The sequence below is a fragment of the Bombus bifarius genome, unplaced genomic scaffold, assembly GCF_011952205.1.
Source record: "Bombus bifarius isolate JDL3187 unplaced genomic scaffold, Bbif_JDL3187 scf7180000007970, whole genome shotgun sequence".
In the NCBI taxonomy this organism is placed as follows: domain Eukaryota; kingdom Metazoa; phylum Arthropoda; class Insecta; order Hymenoptera; family Apidae; genus Bombus; species Bombus bifarius.
The window spans coordinates 6,327,652-6,352,328 of NW_022884356.1; the positions used below are offsets into that span (position 1 = coordinate 6,327,652).

The 24,677-nt window shown below is 33.7% G+C and overlaps 2 protein-coding genes across 5 annotated transcripts in view; one reads left to right on the top strand and one right to left on the bottom strand.

Moving 5' to 3' along the window:
• The window catches only part of LOC117213602 (angiogenic factor with G patch and FHA domains 1), a 77,656-nt gene extending 64,697 nt beyond the window's left edge, over positions 1-12,959 (bottom strand). The window contains exons 1-8 of one of the 3 annotated variants that reach the window (XR_004488691.1): positions 12,704-12,768; positions 12,028-12,227; positions 11,716-11,952; positions 11,483-11,641; positions 11,128-11,284; positions 10,723-10,883; positions 10,184-10,626; positions 9,864-9,963 (exon numbers count right to left, since the gene is read on the bottom strand). Coding sequence is in view for 2 of the 3 variants with exons in the window: in XM_033459091.1 (XP_033314982.1) it covers positions 9,864-9,963; positions 10,184-10,626; positions 10,723-10,883; positions 11,128-11,284; positions 11,483-11,641; positions 11,716-11,952; positions 12,028-12,227; positions 12,704-12,707 (1,461 nt within the window). In the remaining variant the exon portion in view is untranslated. Of the gene's footprint in view, positions 1-9,863; positions 9,964-10,183; positions 10,627-10,722; positions 10,884-11,127; positions 11,285-11,482; positions 11,642-11,715; positions 11,953-12,027; positions 12,228-12,703; positions 12,769-12,814 lie in introns of those variants that run through there. The other 2 variants (XM_033459104.1, XM_033459091.1) reach the window with 2 other exon arrangements.
• Positions 12,960-12,988: 29 nt separating this feature from the next.
• On the top strand, positions 12,989-24,492 carry LOC117213590 (dnaJ homolog subfamily C member 13). Of its 2 annotated transcripts, none has more exons than XM_033459071.1 (18): positions 12,989-13,352; positions 13,862-14,129; positions 15,175-16,020; positions 16,386-16,829; positions 16,923-17,333; positions 17,431-17,996; positions 18,120-19,035; positions 19,110-19,466; positions 19,548-19,739; positions 19,819-20,331; positions 20,422-21,000; positions 21,074-21,503; positions 21,574-21,856; positions 21,932-22,145; positions 22,214-22,399; positions 22,475-22,615; positions 22,690-22,930; positions 23,017-24,492. In XM_033459071.1, exons 1-18 carry the CDS (start codon positions 13,285-13,287, stop codon positions 23,130-23,132), a joined length of 6,771 nt encoding a protein of 2,256 aa, XP_033314962.1. In that variant the 5' UTR covers positions 12,989-13,284; the 3' UTR covers positions 23,133-24,492. The 2 variants fall into 2 exon arrangements, with proteins under 2 accessions (XP_033314962.1, XP_033314971.1); XM_033459080.1 differs by having other exon boundaries at positions 16,461-16,829.
• Positions 24,493-24,677: the final 185 nt, after the last annotated feature.

The window sequence follows — 24,677 nt, forward strand, 5'->3', positions numbered from 1 at the left end:
TCTCTTTGCCCTTTTTCCTTTCTCCTCCCTTTTTATCTTCCTCCTTGTCGTCCTCGCCACCACCTCTTTCTCTTAGTCTCCCAGCATCTGTCTGTCTCTTTGCCCATTCGCTCTATCTCCCTCTTTCTTCCAGTTCCGTTCCGTTCTCCCAATCCGTTAGCGTACCATAAATCCTATGCGTTCTCCATTCACTCTATAGTCAGTCCTTCCTAACATTCCCTCTTCGCGTTACAAAACAACGCGCGCAAAGAAGGACAGACCCTCTCCCTTCCTCCATTCCTCCTCCTCACTCCTCCGTTGCCCTGCCGCCCACGTTGAACTGACACACGGTGAAACACGCATTCATGCTGTCCCCGGAGAATTAGCCCGTATTGCCAGAGAGAGAGAGAGAGAGAGGAATGGAGGGAGGGAGGTAGATCGTGCAACTGCCGAGGGGAAGACTCGCCCCAAGGAGATTAAAGAATGCTTCGTCAGTGACTTTGGAAATTTCGACGTCTGACTGACGCACGTCGGAAGCGGGATTTAATTTAGAGAGGAGGAACCGATCTGGCTCCTGCTGCTCTCCAATGGCTATACGATGGAGCCACGTGGACCGAACTATGACGGTCTCACGAGATCCTTCTTACGAGGTAGGATGCAGAAATGCAGACGATGTTTTAACCTGGATAGGTTAGACAGATTTTTGTATGAAACCAGACTTGCCCTTATATTATATGTAGGAAGCAGTCGATATTCTACATGTTCAGATAAATAATTGATTTTCCGAATGTGTCAAGCTTGAACATCATTCTTCGGTACCAGAAATTAACAATGATTAATAAAGAAGTTCATAAAACAACCACGACTACAGAATCCACATCAAGCTTCCATGTCATGGCTATAATTATCATGAAACGCCTTACGCCTTTTCTATGTACGATGAAATATGAATCTATAACTTCGGTCTTGCTAGAGTGGTCATTCAATCAACACTAGCTTAGCGGAAGATTGATTTTGATGATGTCATACCTTGGTATATGCATAAATTAGTACGCAATGAGTGTGCGGATAAAAAATCCTATCGGCTCACGCGTATTCAAGCGTATGCAAGTAGGCTCGCATGCCAAGGATACTTTATGTTTGAGAGAAGTGTTCAGGCACAGGTTAAATGTGTCTACCGTAATAAAATTTCATAAAACTAAATTCAATGCCATAGCTATTTGTCCTCTTTCATCCTCTCATTTCTCCTATTTACATATGAAATGTATAGCGACGTGTAAAAACTGTTGGCTAAATAAATTTTTCATTTTGTATTTTAAAAGTGATATTTTAAAGAATTTTAACTCATATTTAATATAAATATAAGTACCGTTTTATAACGATCTTATACTCAATATACTAGCTAAAATTCTTTTAGATATCACTTTCGAAACATAAAGTGAAAAATTTATCTGGCCAGAGACTTTTGCATATCACTGTAGTTATAATCTGTCAGGACTCGAATAATCGATTCTTTCTTCACTGATAGAATTCTCAAGGTAATTGGCCAACATTCTATGTTTACCGATTTTATCTTCTTTGATATTAATTCAATTCGAAGTGTACATGATGTTTACTAGATGAGATCTTGCAATTAAAAGGAGTAGAAGTTTTTAAGTGTAAGCAGCTTGCACTTTAATATTTATCCGTTGCTGCTTTCAAACTGATATGCTAGATACATAGATAAGTCGATAATTAAGATATAAATTGTGTATGAATACTAATGAGGAACTAACAAATCGCGATAGTGTTTCTTTTTCTCGATTATTTATTTATATTTTCAGCGTTATGTTAGAGAAACCGTGGGAATATAATTTTGTAACTTTTTAGTTTTAGTATTCGTTTAGTATAATTGGAACAATAGAATACAGATTTTGCCAGACTAATCGAAGAAATCAGAAATAAAATTCTATTAAACTAATACACGGTTGTATTTATATTTATTTACCGCAATTTTTATAGATTTGTCTTATATAAATAATAATATGTATGTAATAAACCGACATGAAAAAGTAAACACTGATATTTTAGCATTAAATTTAATTAAGGCTTCTAAGAAACTCACGTTACCGAGAGGAATATTATGGAAACTTGTACGATAATGTTATTTAATTTACATGTTTCATTTACCGCGATCACGATAGACATCGGCAATTTTCTGCCTCAATGTAAATCAAATACCAATAAATTGTATAAAAATTCCTTTTAAAGTAGCTCTAAATGACCACTTATGAACAAATATCACGACAGTGTGTATATAACGATCGTAAAATGTTGCTTTTTGATTTAAATTTATAATCACGACAAATCTCGCATAAAGCCAGCAATAGCTAAATAATAGGCTCGGTTAATACTTAATGTTAACGATCCGAAATAAATAAAACCAGTTTATATAAAGAATGCAGTAGATATATGACGCGGTACACGCCCAGGAACAGCATATATAAAAGGGCGCAATTATGAACCCGTTAAAAGTGGTACCGAAGTAACTTTATAGGCACAAGTATATAGAATTAAAGTTAAGGAAGAGCGTTAAAAATTTTGTCCTGTAATTTTCATAATTTACAGAGTGGACACAGATCGACGAATAAATTTCACTAAGTGACTGGCATCGGGTCTTTCGTTCGTCCTTTCTCGTACACCTTCCCTCGAGATGCCTACATTTCGAGACAAGATTAATAAAAAATGTTCCCTTTTTTCACCTTTTCACCTTTCGCTAATAATCATCGATTCAGTGTCTTTCTCGTGGGTCAAATTTCGAAGAAATTCTAGCAAGCAAAAATCGATTCCAAAGTTATGCCCTATTTTATGTATTTTTACATATTATGTGTATTTTGTAATTTTACCAATACGACTTTAATTTATTTCTACAATTTCAACTAAGATTTCAATTTATCTCATAGAACTATATGTATATGATATACTCGTTTCTCTGCAGTTATTCAACCCTTCGTTTCAATATATATTAACGTCCATTTAGCGTAACAGAACTCTTTCCAGTGCACATATTACTCCAGAGCAGGCGTCATAAAAAGAGTAAAATAACATGCTATCGTAAAGAGATTAGAAAAGCCGTCTGAAAAAGTGGCGAATGGAAAATTGCATTAGCGGAACACAATGAGAATTTATCACCGTTGATCTTTGCCATAACCGGTAATATAGCATAATGCCACGGCTGAACTCTTAATCTATGGTGGCTGATGTATTAATTGCTCACGATTGTGACTTATAATCGCGCGAAAGGCTCCATGGCCGCTTTATCCGGCACATCAGGCTATCACGCTCTGAGGGTTTATTAGCTGGTGTAATGAAAGTGTCCGAATGCGTGAACGAAAATTTCCAGTGAGTGAACGAGCGTGAAGAGGGCGAGGGGATACCCTTTCCAAAGAAGTTGCGGGTAGAGAGCCCTTAAGGATCGTTCGAGCATGGAGATGCGAATCCACCGGTGCCGTGGATGTAAGCTGGTCGATCAGAACCGGCAAAAATCGGCATATCTGCATAAACCGGCATGGCAATGAACGAAGATCGTAGATAAAGATTGCACATTTTTTCGCATAACTTTGTATCGTTCAGCCGTGACCGACGAAGCTGTACCGACGACGACGTCACAAAAGAGAAGCCATTGTATTATATGGACATGGATACTCGGACACGTAGATATTTACTTGAATGGACATGGATCGATGAACGATACGATAAACGCGCAAAAACACGGAGCATAAAACGATTTGCAAATCGTTAAAAGGCACCTCGTGAGTAATTGATAAACAGATTGATTTATAGGTACCGGAATATAGATTGTACCGTAGAACGTAAATAGGCTAAAAATAACATTCGAAGATAGGATCAAAATCGCATTACCACCCTAAAACATAAAGATCGTACAACCCGATTTGAAAAAAAAATTAGTCAAAACATTGACTAAAAAAGTCCTTCTAAAATAACTACTGCCCCGAACGCCAGAATTCCTGTAACCTTCCCCGGTACGTCATGCAAGCATTAAAATCAAAGCCCTACGGATAAAGAAAGTTGCGGGTTGGAAGAGGCAAACGCTGGATGTAGCCGGGAGGAAGGGTTTTTTTCTCAGTTTTCGACGATGATCTCCCAACGTTGTCCCGAATTCCAAAGACAATGGGTTCCCTCCGGGGCAACCGAGGGAGGTCGAGAGCTGATCCTCTCCGTATCCTTGCACTCTCCTGCCTCTTTGCATTACATAATATCGAAACGACCTTGCGTTCCGTCGTACCACCTGCGGCAGGACTGCACACGTACACTTGGTGTACAACTTCCGCTCAGAACCCTCTCTCCCTCCTTTTCTCTTCTCTTCTCTTTCTCCCTCTATCTCGGCCTCTCTTCCTCCCCTTTACTCCTTTTTCCTGGCCCGACCTTTACGTCTTCGTTCAACGCACGAACTTCGTGCATTCTGCCCCGCGTGCCTTTTTCTTCTCTTACCACTATTTTTACTTTCGCCAGAAGAAAAAGGGACCGGTGGATGAATAGAAGGCGCGCACAAGGCAGCGAAACGAGCAGGAGGAGGACGCCAGCAACAGGTTTTGGCGGACAAACAGGAGACCGGGAGAGTCGCGAGTCAAGACCTACGATTCACTTTTATCCGGTTCTCCTTTTTTCTCCTCGCTGCTGGATCTGGCGCGAATCAAAACACTCTCGATTCGGACGCGCCGTCAATTATCCCGGGAAAAGACGAAAGTTGAAAGCGAATCGGAGAAATGTGAGATGAAGGGGATGGACGAGAAGATATTCGAGGCTCTCGAAAAAGTCAAATTTTCCTTTTGTAAATTTCTCAATTTCGTCGTCCAAATACACAATTAACGTTGAATTTCTAAAAATCAAACGACTTGCTTCCATGAATTTATCTATTGGAAATAACGTCAAAGTATCCATATTCGGAGTGGTATCGATCTCTAAGAAAGATACTTTGAATAAAATGCATGATTTTTCCAAACATCCTCAGAAATTGGAATTCGGAATTCCGTTGAAATTAATATATTGGCAACCTCGCTACTTGTCAGACAGGTTGTGTACATTTCCTTTGAATTATAAAAAGACAAAAATCTATGAATTTTCAGTCAGGAAACGTAATTAATCAATGACACGCATTATTGCACCATCGTCGTAAGATCTGAATCTTTGGATCACGTTTAGAAAGTTGCTTTGGACATGGCAGGCCAAAATCAGCTGCGACTAAGGGTGATTTTCGTACGAAACCCACGAATATCACCAAATCAATTTATTTTATCGAGATTTGTACTGCAATTATTCATGTATGAAAGTACAAGATATAAGAAACACTGACACAGGAGAAATATCGATGGATATCAAACTATGTTGCTTTTTGCTAGTTAGGCGTATTTGAAAAATTAGGATGATAAATGATATAACTGAGAAAATAATAAAAACCGATTCCTTGATGCACAGTCTCGATACAAAACTTTTTAATTTCAAACGCGCGTGCAATATTATGCTTCTCAAAGAGAAATCGTAGAAAGCTCTTCCAATGAAAGATTTTATGGAAGCACCACGAGCCTCATTCCTTTGCGAGACTACGTTGGATTATTTATTACGTCATTAATCAATCAGGTTTTTCCTCACTGGTACTGTAAAGGGCGAGGAAATGCAATATGGAAATGAATGTAAATCGTAAAAGGCACTACCGTGGATATTCACGCTGTAACCGTGAAATGGCTCGCAACAGCCGGTATACGCGAAAGTCCATAAAATGAAATTGTTGCAGTTTCCGGATGCACTTTAAGGCTGCCTCATATAGAAGCGAATTGTAACACGTTACATCTATTGCGTTTCAGTTGCAATTGTTTAACGATCGACGTTACAAGTCGGTTCAATTTTACAATACCAATACGTTGTATAATGCAGTCCCAATAAATTGGAAGCTTATTGTATTATTTATAAGCGAAACGGTATAATCCAAATGAAGAAAATTAAATGTTTGAAACAACAATCTAATAATATTTTAAATTTCGATTGTTAATATGATCTATTATAACAAAGTTCCATCTTTTTCATTATAATTATTTCATAAAAATATTAGCTTACATAGATATCTGCGGTTTAATCAAGGGATTGAACATACAAAATCTAGCTAGATAATACAACGAAAATGAACGTTAAGTAGCCTTATATATTTTCATGAAAAATTTCCTTAATTTCAATAACCTGCAACGTATAAATTCCAAAGTTTCAAAACAACACTTCGCTTCATACAACTGAAGACATTTTTAAAGTATGCAGAATAAAAACCGAGTCCTTTATTCTAATTCTTAACTCCACGTTACCGAAGCAACAGCCTTCTACGTCAAAGCAGCACGCTAATAAAACTTGCATTGACCTGTTATCTCAAGTGTCTCTTGTTAGAGATCGACTCTTTTACGCGAGCCAATAATAAAAAGTAAGTACTCGCCTTACCTTGCGCGAGTGAAGGCACTCAAATAAACGAACCTACCGAGATTTCATTCGGTCAGATAGGACACGCATCCACCTACACCTGTTAAAAGCACTTTCATAGCACGGGACAATTTTATACTTTATCGCATGCTCGTGGTTTACTGTCAATCGCCATTCGAGAACTTTACAATGTCTGGTTTACGAACTCTCGGAGCGAACACGCGGATTCACCCTCCAAGAGCTAACCGGCTCTCTCTTCCTTCTCCTACCTTTTCACCCCTTTCTACGACCGTGAACGTGTTTCCAGTTTACGATGTAGGTCATATAGGTTGGACAAAGAGAACCTGCTGAAATAGGTACGCAACGTAAAAACGGAGATAGTCGATATAAAATTGTAACAACTGGTTGCGATGTAAAGCGGCTAGACGAAGAGAACGAACGCGGTATTACGTAGTTGCGAATTTAATTTCAATTTTATTTAGAGTTTCATCTCATCGGTAAATAAGACGTATACTTGTCAATATAATTTGTGAGACATAATATTGATATTTTTTGATAGTGACACATAAATGCGTAATATAATATAATTTATGCAAATTTATATCTTTATGAGCGTAACTAAACAAGTGGAACCTGTGTTTATGAATAGTCAATGTACTGTATAGCAATTAACATAGTTTTATTAATAGATGCATAATTTTAAACGAAAAATGTTTAACAAGGAAACAACTTATTAAGTGCGTTTTTAAATGTGCAACGAAATACGTATGCGCAAATAAATCACGCGATCTCATGCCCAAGATAGATCGTAATAATCTTCGCGAAATTATAAAGCCATAAATCATATTTCTCCCTTAAAATCACGCGATCTTAACGTATCTTTAATTGCTTGAAAGCTAGTTATACGTATACGATTAAATCGCGTAATACATGTACGCTCGAAACTGTACCATTTCCCTTTGCAACAAAATTACAATAACTCGAAGAGAAGAAGAAATTTCCGCAGTATCTCGAGTCGACTTAGTTTTCTGTATCACAAATTTCCGTAAAATACATTTACCATCCGTAAAATTGTTTCCTACATTATACAAGCGGTAAGGACAGAAACAGCTGATGCATGAAAATATATTAATTACTTCACACTCGTTAAAGACTCGTAGAAAGAAGCACTGACTCTTCTCTCGGTCTCTACATAAGGTATGGTATGCATCGTGAATCGTGCAACAATAGCAAAAGTCAAACGGTGTTTTACGAGCAAAAAACACATTGTAGAAGAGAAATCGTCGTCCACGGAGGAACGAGGATTACAACGAGAGGGAAGACCATCACACAGATAAATTTACTGGAGGTTGTCGGACATCAAGAAGGATAAAGGTGTACAAGCAAATTTAGCAGACACGCGTCAAGGTACACAGAGACGAGAGAAAACAACGGTCTCCATCTGCCTCGGTTTCCTTTCTCCCTTAATCCACCCCCGTGGAGGAACGCGCTATGTGCCTTTCCTCATCCCCTCTCCTTAAGCTCAGAGCGTGCAATAGAGCATACGATGCGTCTAGACAAAATAATGATTTGGATTTCAATACATTTGCATTCATTACCCGGGGACACCTCTTCTGTCGCTCCCTCTCGCTCTCTGCTGCTCCCGTTTTCGTCTCTGCCCCTCGCGACGATCCCCTCTACTATTCCGTTTCATGTCTCGCAGAGTTACGCTCGTTATCATATGAATGCTCTGCTCGTACCGTCGGCGCTCGTTTCGTCGCCGTCGAAACGCGATGCGGCCGGACGAGTAAGCAGCACCACCAGCAGCCAGAACCTGCTTGCTGTCTGGCTTTTGCACACGCTATCTTCCATGTCTGTATTACACGTATATACGATGCACGTGTATTGGTATCGTACGGTGTATCGGGCGGGTCAGTCAGGGGGTGGTGATGGTGATGGTGACGGCGGTGTGGAAGCAGTAGAGGAAGAGAAAAGACTCGCAGGGGGTGAGCAACAGTAACGGCAGCCCACAGTTTTTAGCGTGTCACGTCGCGTCACTTCGCTTGAAAAAGGCGAACGAGGCCGGATTGCGAATTGCAGCGACACGACCCCGTTCAGCTAATGAGCGGCTAAGCGGCCGACGTTTCTATGCACCTTTTGCACTGGACACACGTGCTACACCACGTTTGGCATGATGCTACAGGCCGACAGAAAGGTGAAATAAGAAACGTATCGCAATTGCCGATTGACGTCATTGGCATCGCGGCGGCGCTAATACGCGCGCTGAGAACGACATTCTCTGTCGACGTTTACATACCGTTGGCATCTGGCGTCTGGAAAGCCGTTTCTGAGAGCTACGAAGACGAGACATTTGACGCGGACACTTTAGAACATACTGCGAGAGAGATGTCAGTCTTCGGATTGACGCCACTCTGTTTTTAAAGGAGAATTTTGGAGATTTTGAATTGTTTAAGTCGAGAAACAACTGTCATGTTGTATTAGAAATATGCTTGCAATCTATTTGATTTTGTATAATATGATTTAAATTTGTAGGGTGTACAAAGAGGGAAAAATCCAAGAAAATAGCGAAAATTGACGTACCCTATCTTATTTAGATGTTGCTATCTTGTCTAGATATTCCAACTTTGACTTATTGTTAGATATTGATCTTTAGAGAATGCGAAGAATATGTTATATAGTTTGCGATAGAAGGATGAACTCAATTTACTTTGAAATTAATTGTTACGAAAAGTTTGTCGAGACTGAATTTTTCGATTGCAATTGTAAAATAGTAGTTCTAATTAACTAATCTATTATTTTCTCACATGTGAATAATTAAGTAGAATTGTACCGTAATAATTATACCTATAGTTGCGAAAAAAGATAACTATTTTATTGTAAAGTATACAATTATTTTCAATGCAATATTTAGGATATACTTAAAGAGAAATGGTTAAACTTATGAATGTTTTTTCTTTTTTTACTGCAAACGAATCAAATTCTGTTATATTTAAACGATTAAATATCTTAAAATTACGTATCCCATTACAAGAACCGTTGAAATGAGCTGAATTTTTTTTACATTAGGACAAAATTCTTTTCGTTAATGTATAACACAATAAAGCGACGAAATATTTGAAACATTTAAAATAGTCATAAATTCTCATTTTATGAATTACATCAACGTTTTGGTACGGAACATAATTGTATTACTCATTTAACGTAAGTTAGATATATATTAATTCCAACAAAATTCAATATAAAATGATATAATAATACATAAGTATTATTAAAATCCCTATTACCTTTCATGGTGCTATAATTTATATGTTTATAAATGTAAGTATTATCATTTAAAATATTGGTACATTTATACTGTATAATATATCATAATAAAAAAATCACATGTTAGAATAAATAAAAAATTTGTAAGGAAGAAGACTTACCGGTTCAGTTGGTCCATCTCTTTCCTTCCCTAAGGATTGCCCCTCAGACCAGCCCATTTTTGATAGCAATTTAAATCCCCTGTTGTCTTTTGCTATAGATCTGTAAATAAAATACGTAACAAATACATAATAAATGAAATGTATGTAAGTGAAAACACTGCATGAGGAGAGTCACAAAATAAACAAGAAATAATACAAATCTGGAATTACAAGGAAAGAAATGAAAAAATAAAATAAAACACTGATAACATGTTTTAAATATATCTTAATTGCTTAACTGCAATTGTTTTAAAGCATAATATAACAAATAAATTACTCACGTATCCATTGAACTTTGTTGTGTTTTAGCATGATGATTCAAAGAACCAATGCACTGTCTTCGATTTTGCGCTCTGTCTTGGTACCCCAATGCTAATTGACTAGCACTTGCAACATTATCTTTTTCTATGCCAAACTTATGCTTCAGCCGTCTCAATTCTTGTTTGTGTTGGTCTTTCTTAGAAGCTTTGTTCTCTTCTGCGTTAATGCTTTGCTGAACAAGTCCTGGCTCACAGTGGCCACAAGTTTCATTTCCATTATGAATGTGACACAACAATTTCGTAGTACTAACTTGTATAATAGAACCATGTGAAACTTCATGAGGTTCAGATTCTTGCTTAGCCACAGATAATCTTTTACCATTCAAGAACGTGCCATTTCTTGATCCTAAATCAATGACTTCGTATATTTTTCTATCTTCATTATATAAAATGCGGGCATGATGCTGAAACATCAAAGTTTTTTACTTAATATCTTATACAAATAATATTGTATACGTAAAGAAACTTTTGCTGTTAACTTAAAAATCTTTTTAACTTACTTTACTTATATTTATATCTGGTATTACTACAGAATGATCACCTTCACGACCAATTGAACCACCAGTATATGCAACAAAAAATAGACTCCCAATTTTTAATTTTGATAGATTGGTTTCCTTAACTATGATTCTCATGCATGGGGGATAGGTTTTCGCTAAATCTGAAATAAAAAATCAAATCGTTACAACAAAATGTTAATGAATGTACTTCCATTCATAAAATATTCCAAGTATTATTTGCAAACGTATATCTATTCTATTAATTATATTGTAATTGAAATTAATTATATAACTGAAATGTAACTAATAGCAATTATATGTGTAATCAAAACAAGAAAATTAAAATCCATGAATCATTAGTTAATAAAATTTTTTTATTTTTGTGCAAAATAATTAAAAATAAACCTTGATCTTCCTCATGGTCACTGTCACTACTAGTACATAATTCTGGAGTAATGTCATTAGAATTGCTGTCACTATCATTGCTTGAACATTCACCGTCCTCAAGTTCATCTTCCGACTGTTCTTCTCTTTCCGCAAGTTTGCGTTTTTTCCTCTCATCCTACAAGAGAGACATGTGTGCATATTAAGAGCATAGGACAATTACCTAGTGCTTGACGCCTGTATTTTTCAATTGATATGTTTGAAAGGCCATTTATTAATTCATGTATGTCATCTGAAACCTGGAATAAAAAATGCTTGTATGTGATAGATTTTCTTTAGAAATGTGGTATGTAACAATAATAATTTAAACCCCAACCTTGGTTGTCTTTCTAGTTTTCTGCTCCTTCTTGCTTTTCACATGTGCAGCTGCTTCATTCACAGTTACTTGTGCTTGACTATGGAATTGATATGTTCCACTAGTTTCATCATAATAGTAATATGTACCTGTATTACCATCATAATATAAACCTTGTTTCTAAAACAGTTTTTTTTTACAATATGTAAGGATTATCAATGAAAATTTAATACTGTTATTGCATACATACTTACCGCATCATAATAATATCCACTGTTGTAATCATAATATAAACCAGAAGTTTCTTCATAGACAAAACCAGTTTGCAACAAAGCAGACTCAGCTACTTCTTTAACTTGTTGTATAATACTAGTTGATGTTTTATCATTATTAACATTCCAATCCTGACATGATTCTTTTTCATATTCCAATGGATTCGTTTGAGTTCCATAGTCAATCAAGGTTTTCTTCTCCATTAATTTTTTACTTTTCTGTGAGCAGATAAAAGTATAAAATAAGATATAAGAAATAACAGAAAAACTATATTTAAGAGATGTAGTTCTTACATGTTCACTGAGTTTATTTTGTAATTTGGCAATCTTTTTGTTTTGTTTTTTAATGTGATCACGCATTCTTTGAATAAATCTTAAAATATGGGGAAAATTATGTAGTTCTTCTTGGAAATCCGCCTCAAAATCTGATTTTATTTCTCCTTCATCACTTTCACTAGATATGTTATTTTCTATCATTCTGTTTGCTTTATATGCTGAAACCAATAAAATAAAATTTATTTGAATTTTTAATTTCCATTAAATTAAAGAAATGTTTAATAGTAGTTTATTAAACAATTTTATTTACAATTTTTGATAAAACATATAAATAATAAACTCTACAAAAAATTTGAGCTTTAATGTTCTTCAACAACTTATAAACAAAAACGCTAGACTTGAAATATAACCTCTAATCCAGATAACATCAAGAATCAAACTCACTTATACAAATGAAACAGAATAAAAATAAGAATAGTACATATAAGATCATAACAATATAAATAAAATTTATATAATATTATTTATAACTTATAACTTATAAATTATAAATTATAAATTCATACAATAAATTTATACAACATGTATATACAATATTGTAATACAATATTCCTATTTCACATTTTCGTTTTACATTTACGCACAAATTACAATATATCTTGTTCTTTAATTTCAATTAAAGCATGATACCTACACATTCGATGTATCTATAAACAAACTTATAATTCGTAGTGCTAATTTAGTTATGTCAACAGAGATCAATTCATAGTTTTACTTGTACATTTAAAATACTGTAATTCTTTACCTTTCGCGCCTTTTTAAAATATGTATCCCTTTTCTTATGAAGACAAACGTAAGAAACTTTTCCAGAGAAAGTATATTAACTTTAGATTATATATCTAACATAAATAAATGAATAAGTTCCTAGTGTGATCATTCTGCCATCTGGAAACAGCTGTTTGTTAACACCCCCGAGCATCATGGCCGCTCCCAGTCCAATGGAGCCGTCGAAAATGTCATTAGTCGGCTAAAATGCGATTAAATAGTGCCTAAATATCATTCGCTAATACGCCAAACATAAACATTGCGTACGTGATTCAGATTTACTTTGTGTTTCTCGTATCTGTCATTTTGAAAATGACTCTGCTGTGATTCATTTTCAATTCGTATGCGAATGTCCCTCCTACGCTACGCATCTTTCACAAACAGTAACCAGTGTTTTGTTAAAGCATTATTTATAATAATAAACACGCTGCATTGTCAGGACATGTTACAATGATGCCGATAAAGGATAACCAGGATGTGGCATGTTTTCTGGTCACAAAACATTCATGGAAAGGAAAGTAAGTTCGCGTTTTTTAGTTCTTACTACTTGTCAAAAACTATCCGTTTTATGGATAATAATATACGTACAATGGGCAATAAAATAGGTACACGCGATTTAAAGCATCGTAAATTAGTTATGAAAAATGGAATTGCTATTATATGGTGTACATGTGTTTTTGCTGTGTATATTTTAAATAAAACAAGAACCTAACGCTGGATTGTCTGGGATACAATAATACAAGGAAAAATAGTTAAATAAGAATCACATGTTATATATTTGTATCTTCCAATGAAAAGATTGTAATACTATCATATTATAAACACATATTAATATTATAATATATTTCTAACATATTTTGACATTCAATATCATAACAGAATATAATTAAACATATTGAAATTAAGTAATTTCTATGCTTACTTATTTTTAACATACATATCACTTTATTATATGGAACCTAATATAAATTAATATATTTTTATCTCAAATAAATATTAAAAATCTTATTTAATGCTTATACAACAGGTACAAACGTATCTTTTCTATTGGATCCATGGGTATAACAACATATAATCCTACTACATTAGAAGTTACAAATAAATGGGAATACTTAGATTTTATAAGTGTGCAACCAACAAACAGAAATCAATTAGGTCTGCATGAATTTAGTATAACAATGCGCAAAGAACGAAAAATTGACAATATGAAATTTAGTTCAGAATACAGAGCTCATTTATTAACTGAAGCTCTGAAATATAGAAACCAATTTGCTGAGAAACCTAAAGAAATTTTGGTAAGTTATATATTCTTTATATAACACTTCTTGGAAAAGATGCTATTAAAATTTAATCAAACCTGTTATCAACCTAGCCATATGGTTAATATATATGTGATAGTCTGTAGTATATTTGTTTACAGTTATCTGTACAACTAATACATGCAATACCATTTATATCAATCTATATAATATCTACTAATTGTAATTCAATATTTTTATCAAATCATCCTATTGAATTTTGTAATTATATAAAATATTCAAAATAAAACAATAAATGGTAATTATATAAAAGAGGGTACATTAAAAAAAGTTACATTAGTATTAAAATTTTTGTAAATAAAAATGCAAAAAGTAATCAAAATATCTTATTAAGTTTCTCTCATGAAGTCAAGCAACTTTCATCTAAAACACTGTTTTATATTTCTCATACTTGCATAAATAATCACATGTATATATTTAAAATGGACATACTGTATAATTATGAAAGCTTATGAATAAAAATATTAAGGTTTCTACATAAAAAAAAGAATTTTAGAAAAATTATTAATATTTCTTTGTAACTTTTTCTAATTGAACAATTGATAAATCCTTTGCCAGTTGACTGCCCTAATTAAAAGCAGTAACTTTTATCCTAAAATTTTTTCTTCTTCTTACTTGCAGTTTGCGAGTTACAATATAAAATCGAAAAATAGCCAAATTTTCAGGGGTCAATATCACTTTTGCAATGAGTTTGGGTAGCAAAAAAATTGCGTTATATATAACTATATATACGAACACACATGTAATATCATCATATCCATAGATAAAGCTAATCCAAACCTAACTCACATTAAGATAAAAAATAAAAGTATTTTTATCAATATCTCGGAAATTAAAGCACTGCGATGGTTATATCTATAGGAAAATCTTGTTCAGAATCATGGTCATAACATATATTTGAAAATCATTGAAATTGGTGAGATGTACCCTTTTCTATATAACTGCTCAATAAATAAACTATTATGTTCGCCATTTTCAATGTGTACTGTATTTATTAAATTAATATTTTCATTTTCTCTAGAGGTATCAAGCTTATAAACATCATTGGTCTGATACAAGATTACCTGTTGTGTTAGAAGTGACACCATATAGTCTTGACCAATTAGATCCAGCAACTAATATGGTATTAGCCAGTTATTGTTATAAAGATTTTGAAGGAATTCTTACAATGAAAGATTATTCTAATGGATTTGTAATTGTATGTGGTGGATTTGGACGCTTACATCTTTTTGCTTCTCAACACATGGAAGAAATTAAAAAAAAGCTGCTGGAATCAGCTATGAACAATTTAGGTATCAGCATAAAAGTTTTGAAAGAACCAATCAAATTAGATGATTTTGTTGCTCAGAGGTTGGGTAAATTTAGTGCTGATGAACATATAACAAGTGTATCAGAATTTACTGTTCATAAGTATTCATCTAGACATATAGATCCTCAGAGAAGAACTCTTTGTCTTTCTGATACTTGTTTATTGGAAAGAGATCCTCAGACGTATAATATTTGTACTCTTAGACCTCTGTCAGATATTTTTGCGTTGATTCGTGACAATGAAAATCCACAATTATTTACTATACAGTATCTCAATGGTCAAACACGTAGTTATACTGCAACGGATAGAGATTCTTTGTTAGCTTCCTTATTGGATGGAGTTAGAGCATCTGGTAATAGAGATGTTCATGTCAGAATGTATCCAGTACCTAGGGGCAAAAGACTTGGACCTCTTAATTTACCTGTTGATGAAGAAGTTGAAACATCTCATGTTAAGTTTCTTCAACAACCACCAAGTGGACGTAGTTTTGCTGAAATTTTGGAAAGATTTAATGCAAATATTCCCTACAGTGGTCTTAATTACTCTGTTACACAAGATGTAAGACATATTCCCTATATTTAATATTGTATATATATATACATATATATAATATTAAATTTCTATATGATTATCAAATATAAAAATGAATATTGTGCAGTGCATTAAAGCGGTGATAGTTTATTAAATTTGAATTAAATCGTATTAAATTTTATTAAAATGTATGTGTGATACAAAATAATACATTATACTTATCTTTGCAGATTGGAATAAATTGAATAAATATTTATGTAAAAAGTTGTTTCTAATATTTTGTATTTTCTATTTCTTTTTTATTTACAATAATAAATAGATCATATTGATCATATTATATAGATGAATAGATTATATAGTAATCTGAATAGATATTTTCTTTTTTTGTCTAGGATGTTGTACCGCTTGAATGGACTGCAACAACATTACAACTTCACATATACCATTTGATGAATAACTACTTACAGGGTCTTTTTACTGAAAATAAAGATAAAATTATTCTTGGTGCTTTAAATGCATTGGTCAATAAGGAATTAGAAACAAACAGTGAAATAGAAGCACAATTCCATGCTATAAGGAGATTGGTTGCTAGCAAAATTGGTTTTACTGCATTTACAACTCTTCTTGGATTTAGAGAAGCTATTGGACATAAAGTTGTGAAAGCTTTGAAAAGACAAGATTATGGTGTAACACAAGCTGCTATAGATTGTATTTGTGCTCTCATGCAACCAATGCATGATGATTGTGATTTAAGACAAGAACAGTTAAATAAAAGTAGCCTTCTCAGTAGTAATAAATTTTTGGAAAATTTACTTGATATGTGGATTAACCATATAGTAAGTGTGAAAATATTAATCTTATCTTCATTTTCTTAACAATAGTAGTTACTGTCCTGTAGTATGCTAACATTGTTCCTATGAATATTTCAGAATCATGGTACAGGTGCTCTGGTAGTCTCTGCCATGCTTGACCTCTTAACTTTTGCTCTGTGTGTACCGTATAGTGAAACGACCGATGGTAAACACTTCGATAATCTTCTAGAAATGGTCGCTGCAAGAGGAAGATCGCTTTTTAAACTGTTCCAACATCCGTCGCTAGCTATTGTTAAAGGTGCTGGGTTAATAATGAGAGCGATTATCGAAGAAGGTGCACCAGAAGTGGCTGCAAAAATGCAAGAACTTGCTCTTGCGGAAGGAGCTTTACCGAGACATCTATTAAATAGTCTTTTTACTGTTGGTACTGATGGTAGACTGTTGACACATAGACAATTGTGTAGACATCTTGTAGGACTTTGGGTTACAGGACATCCTACAGCTATGGGACTGTTGAAAAGGATTATGGTAAATTAGCATTATTGACTGAACTTATATAATATCATTTTCATTTAATTACAAAAATGGAAGTATCTAAGTTTGTATTCATTATGCATTTATACAGCCTGTTGGTTTATTAAATTACTTAGACTCCGATGAAAAAGTACCCGATTCGTTTCTTGAGAAAGAACGATTGAACAATCGTGATAATTTAAAGATAGCTATAGATCACGCATCAAAAAATAAGAAAAGCCCACAGTGGATTGCGATCGAACGTCAAATGCGTGTAGTTGAAAAACATGTAGAACATGCTCTTCAACACTGGGGAGCTAGGATTGGGATCGAACGTAAAGAGAAAATCAAAGAACGTCCGATAGTATTAAGAAAACGCAGAGAAAGAATTAAATCAGAAGCAAATTGGAATTTGTTTTATTATAAGTTCAATCAGGATCATTCACTGCCGAATTTAATTTGGAATCATAAAACACGTGAAGAATTAAGAACCGCGCTTGAGAATGAAATTCGCGCGTTCAGTTCTGACAAAGATTTAGCAGGAGGAACCCTAATTGCTTGGAATCATAGAGAATTTGAAGTACAGTATCAGTGCCTGTCAGATGAAGTGAAAATCGGTGATTATTATTTAAGGCTTTTGTTGGAAAAAGATAGTCCAGACAGTCCAATAAGAAAATCGTATGTATGACAGAATTTTAATTGTTGTGATTACAATTCAGATTATATTAAATTTATTTCTTAAATTTTCTCACATGTATTATGTTGTGCAGATGAAGTAATAAATTGTTATTTTCATCACAGATATGAATTTTTTAACGACTTGTACCATAGATTCATATTAACAACAAAAGTCGAAATGAAGTGCCTTTGCTTGCAAGCAATGACTATAGTATATGAACGATACTATGAAGATATTGGTCCATTTTCGGATACAAAATATATTGTAGGAATGCTGGAACGTTGTACAGATAGAATGGAACGTGATAGATTAGTCATGTTCATAAATAAACTTATATTACATAGAAGAAATGTAAAAGATATAATGGATCAAAACGGAGTACGCACATTAGTCGATCTCTTAACTTTGGCTCATTTACACACATCTAGAGCAGTTGTACCTACACAAACTAATGTAATAGAAGCAGGACCACAGCAACAACAGGTTATGGAAAAAGAATGGTATTACAATGACGGAGATCAGCGGAAAGGTCCTATAAGTTTGAAAGATTTAAAGGAATTGTATCATACAAATCAGATTACATACAAAACGAAAGTTTGGGCACAAGGATTAGACGGATGGCGAATGATCTCGCAAGTTCCGCAATTAAAATGGACATTAGTCGCGAAAGGGACACCAGTAATAAATGAAAGTGAATTAGCAACATTGATTCTAAATATTTTAATCAAAATGTGCGAGTATTTTCCAAGTAGAGACGTTGATGACGCGGTAATTAGACCTCTACCGCGCATGAAGCGGTTATTATCGGATCTTCAGTGCCTACCTCATATTGTTCAACTTTTATTAACGTTTGACCCGGTTTTAGTTGAAAAAGTAGCTACTTTATTATGTGAAATAATGCGAGATAACGCAGATGTTTCAAAAATTTATCTTACTGGTGTCTTCTATTTCATATTAATGTACACTGGTTCAAACGTTTTACCGATAGCGAGATTTTTACAGTTAACTCATACGAAACAGGCATTTAGGAGTGATGATGTAAGTGTGAAATTTATATTTTTGCTAACTGACAAAACAGATCAGTTGTCTCACATAATATTTTAATATCATAGAATGTATCGTCAGACATCATGCAACGGAGTATTCTTGGACAACTTTTACCTGATGCAATGGTTAGCTATTTAGAAAATCATGGCGCGGAAAAATTTGCGCAAATATTTCTTGGTGATTACGATACACCAGAAGCAATATGGAATGCTGAAATGAGAAGAATGCTTATTGAAAAAATAGCAACGCATATAGCAGATTTCTCACCAAAATTAAGAAGCCATACTATGGCTAGATATCAATACATTGCTATACCTGCGATAAGGTATCCACAATTAGAGAAGGAATTATTCTGTCAAATATTTTATCTAAGACATCTTTGTGATACTGTAAAATTCCCACAGTGGCCTATTCCTGAACCGGTAAGTCAATAGTAAATGATTTAAAAATATCTACTTATTAATTCTTAAAATATATTTAAAATAATAATACATAATTTTTAGGTACATTTATTGAAAGATGTGTTAGATGCATGGAAGAAAGAAGTAGAAAAGAAACCACCACTGATGACAATGGATGAAGCTTATAAAGCCCTTCAATTGTCCAGTGGAAAACAACATAATGAGGCTGAAGTTAGAAAATCATATTATAAACTTGCGCAAATGTATCACCCTGATAAAAATCCACAAGGCAGAGTAAGTTGTATCAAATTCTATGTACATTAGCAACATATAAACGTATTAAATTCTTCATAGAAGTGTTTTCTGTTCATAGGATAAATTCGAAGCTGTTAATCAGGCATACGAATTTTTATGTAGCCGAAGTTGTTGGTCGACTGACGGTCCAAATCCTGATAACATAGTGCTTATTTTAAGAACACAGAGCATTCTCTTCCATAGATATTCCGACGAACTTAGACCTTACAAATACGCAGGTTACCCGCAGTTAATTAAAACAATCAAACTAGAAACAGACGATGAGCAATTATTCTCAAAATCCGCGCCATTATTGGCAGCCGCTAGCGAACTTGCATATCACACAGTACACTGTTCTGCATTAAACGCGGAAGAACTTCGCAGAGAAGGAGGATTAGATGTTTTATTAGAAGCTTATACACGATGTGTTTCTGTCCTAAATAAATCGAGTAAACTTAATGATATAGCAGTGCAGGTATGCATGCATATCACTAGATGCTTCTCGGTTGCTGGGTCCTTTAGGGGCTGCAAAGATAGGATTATTGAACTACCACAATTAGTTAAAGACCTCTGTAGAATATTACACTTCAAGGTTAGTACTGGCAATTTTGAAAACATTGTTAAAAAATCACTATTTATATTATATATATTTTTTAATTATTATAATGATATATATTTACAGCATTTAACAAAATTATGTTCGGTGGCAACAGAATGTGTTTCTTCCCTTGCCACGGATAGTGCATTACAAATGCAACTTTTACAGTCTGGTGCTTTATGGCATTTATTATTATTTATGTTTAATTACGATTACACGTTGGAAGAAGGTGGCGTTGAAAGAAATCAAGACGAAAATCGTCAGGAAGTGGCAAATAATTTAGCGAAATTAGCAGTTCGAGCATGTGCAAGATTAGGTGGTTACATGACAGGAGAGAATGAAACACCTGTTAATCCTGTTACTGTTGCCGCGTTAGAAAGTTTATTAACGCCTTATCTAGCTCGTCAACTCTCAAAGGATAAACCGGAAGAAATATTAAAAATCCTAAACTCGAATTGCTCCAATCCATATTTGATTTGGGATAACGGAACAAGAGCAGAATTGAACGAATACTTGGAAGCTAAACGACAAGAAAGATTAAATGGCAATGATAGTTTTGAACATGATTTTAGTGACTTTAAATATAGCGTCCATGCCGATGAACTTATTATTGGAGAAATATTTGTAAAAGTATACAATGAACAACCCAATTTCCCTATAGAGGTAATTTAACATTATGTAATATTTTTCCGATGAAAAAATTATTTTTACTTAAAACAAACAAATATTTTTTCAGAACCCCAAAAGTTTTACAATTAATGTACTTGACTTTTTGTCTGAATCGTCAAAATATTTGACATCAATGGGCAATATGGCATTAGCTAAGAAGGATCAAGAGAAATTGGAACATATTGTTATGTCTTTAGAAGCATTAAAAAATGTTATAAAAAATAATCCAGGAATTGAATTACAATGTATAGGGCACTTCAGATTATTATTTGGACTTCTGAGTTGTAATAACTTTAAGTTGATACAGAAAAACGCACTTGAAGTTATTAGTAATGTTACAAAGAACCAAGAATGTGTAGATGATATCGCAGCAAACGAGGTTATAGTACATTTATTATTAGCTTTAAATTCTCTGCAGGAGTGTCAGTTGCTAATATTGGAAACTTTGTATGCTCTGATGAGCTCCACGAAGATCGTAAAAGATGCACTGTCTAAAGGTAAAATTAAACATGAGCCATATCTAAAATTATACCTTTCTTTTCAAAACGAAATTTATGAAAATTTTAGGGGCTGTTGTATACGTTCTTGATCTGTTCTGTAATTCAAGTAACACTCAGATACGCGAAACAGCCGCAGAACTGCTTGGCAAAATGTCATCTGATAAGTTGGCTGGACCAAAAGTAAAACTAGATTTGTCTAGATTTTTACCCAGATTATTTAGTGAAGCTATTAGGGATGCTCCAAAACAATGTGTGCATATGTTTGAAACAAAACACGAGAATCCTGAATTAATATGGGATGATAATGCCAAAGCTAGAGTGTCGAGGATCGTTGGGGAATTAAAAGACGAGTACATAAACATTTTTTAAAAATATTTATTTTCTTGTTTAATTACATTCTTCTAAAGCAAAATAAATTTTTTCAGATATTACATGTTACAAAGACGAAATTCCAATGCAATATTAAAGTTACCTGATACTCAAAGTAATATTGATATCGCAACAAATGAACCCGCAGTCGGAGGTGTATATCTTAGATTATTTATAGCCAGTCCCGCATGGGCTCTTAGGAAACCTAAGGAATTTTTAAGCGAACTTATGGATACGACGTTAGCCCTTATGTCCAAGGAGAAAACTGATGTAAGTGTACACTTTGGTGTGTTGTAGTATATGTGTATATTGATTAATTTAATAATATCCTTAAATAGTCGGATATGTTGGAATTAACAACACAAGCGCTAGTAAATTTACTTCAAGCACAACCAAGTTTAGCAGATCAAGTTCCATCATTAGGACACATACCTAGACTATGCCGACAAATGTCAATGCAAAACAATCAACCATCTGTATATAAAACTGCGATATTAATACTTCATCAATTAGCAGCAAGCGAGGTGAGTTCGTTGACTTTTCTTTATGAAATATTAAATAGTATTTAATATCAACAACACTAATTAATAATCTTACAGATTTGTATATCATCTATTTGTCAAACAGAATGCATAAGTCCACTGAAACATGCTATGCAATCTAGACGAGATATGATAGCAATAGCGTGCGAAACGCTGAATAGATTATTTTCGACTAATGAGGATAGACTTATAAAACAGGTAAATACAAGACATCAAATATTATTTCTATCAGTATTATAAATTCAAGATTTGTTGTTAACTGTTCCTTATAGGCACTGGACGCTGAAATGGTACCTTATTTGTTAAATATACTAGAAGGACGGTTAGATGTAATTGAAAACCCTGCAACTGCTAAAGCTCAAATAGTCAAAGCTTTAAAAGCAATGACTAGAAGCTTGTTGCTGGGTGAGAAAGTAAATGCGATACTAGAGAAGTCAAGTGTCTGGGCGGAATACAAAGATCAGCGACATGATCTGTTTATTTCTAATACAACTAATTCTGGTTACCTTACTGGTACGATATACATATCAATTATTTTCATTTCTATATTAGATATAATATATTTACACATACGAATGTAATAATAATATAATATATAGCTGGAACGCCGGTGTCTGCTGGTTATTTAACGGCTGGACCCAGTACCACATTAACCACCGGCCCACCCCCAGTCGACAAAGAAGATAGTTTAATTAATAGAAATGATAGTATCTGATATAGGTAGCATCGTAATTAAAAAAAAAAAAAAGGAAGGAAATAGGCAGTAAGAATGCCACTTCTGGAAATTCCTATCGGTAAATCGGTAAATCGGTACCGATGTAAAGACTACATTGCCTGTGATTTTTGGCTCCTTAAGATAAGGAATTTATCAAACGAATAATGTTTTTGTTGAATTTACATTTATATTAAGATTATCACAATACAATGATACTTTTTATTATGCTATATAGGCAAATTATATAATTATGTCAGATATGTCATTCTTTACAGAGACATCATCGTGTGGCAAAAGATAGTATTCAATGAAAGTCTATTACTAAACAAATTTTTCTAGAAAATATCCCTCGAATAAAAAATCTCCCTCGTCGATTGTAAAAATTTTCTAGACAGCGTTTCATTTTGTACTTAGCAAATCTTCTGACACGATTTTTCATCTTATTGTGACAAACGAACTTACATTCCTGGCGAATGAAGGAATAATACGTTCGATGTTTAGCGTTGTTGCTGTATCTGAATGTGATTAATATTACTTGGAGAGATTTTTAAATACTTACTAATAAATACAATATATACATATGAACTTGGTCCAACTTCAACTGCTCGGTGTCCCATGTATCAACGAAAATTTTATTGTTTAAATTACCATCAACATTATATAAAAACATTAAATTTATATTTGTTGAATGTATCTTCACGATCTAATCGCATTTTTTGATATGGCAAAATGCTTTCATTTTTTATATACATTAAAAAATTCAAGAGCGTTTAAGTATGTAATACACATAAAAGCACAAATGCGTTATTTTCATTCATTTTAAAAAGTAACAAAAATGTAACTGTATGAAAATGATTTATCATTATTTCTTCACGGTAATTTCACGTTATATTGTTTTCTTCAGAAATCTTATAAGAAAACACGACAATTACGAGCGTATATCGAACGTCTACAACAAATCAAACAATTATAAGAAATTTTAAACATACATAATCTTAAAACAAAATCGGTTATATATTTTAAAGCGATATTCATTCATTATTTCAATATACAATATATGAATGTATATCCTTTACTTTTGAAATGTTACACATATATGTATATATACACACACACGTATATTGTACTTTGTTATACATATAGCTTGTTTTATGTAAGCTTAAGGCCGAAAAAAAGCGCTAAAACTTCTCGGTGATACTAAACGAGGATCTATCGAATGGATTAGATTCCATGAGTAGGAAGTTCCTCTTTTTCATATCAATTTCTAGTATTCTAACAAAGCGATCATTCAGCAAATACGGGCGGACATCCGTAGAACTTAGGAATATAAAACAAAAGTAAAAGAAAAAGAAACACGCTACGCGTTGTATTTTACTTGCCATCCACCAGTATTGTAATATACTTTTGCTACTTTGAATCGATAAGTTGAGTGTTCACGGCGTTAATCAAGCAACAAAACTACGTAACGAAGACACAAAAATGCTAAAAGTAATAGTTCCTCTGATAGCAAGAATGTAATATGTAATGAATGTAGGAATGTTCACG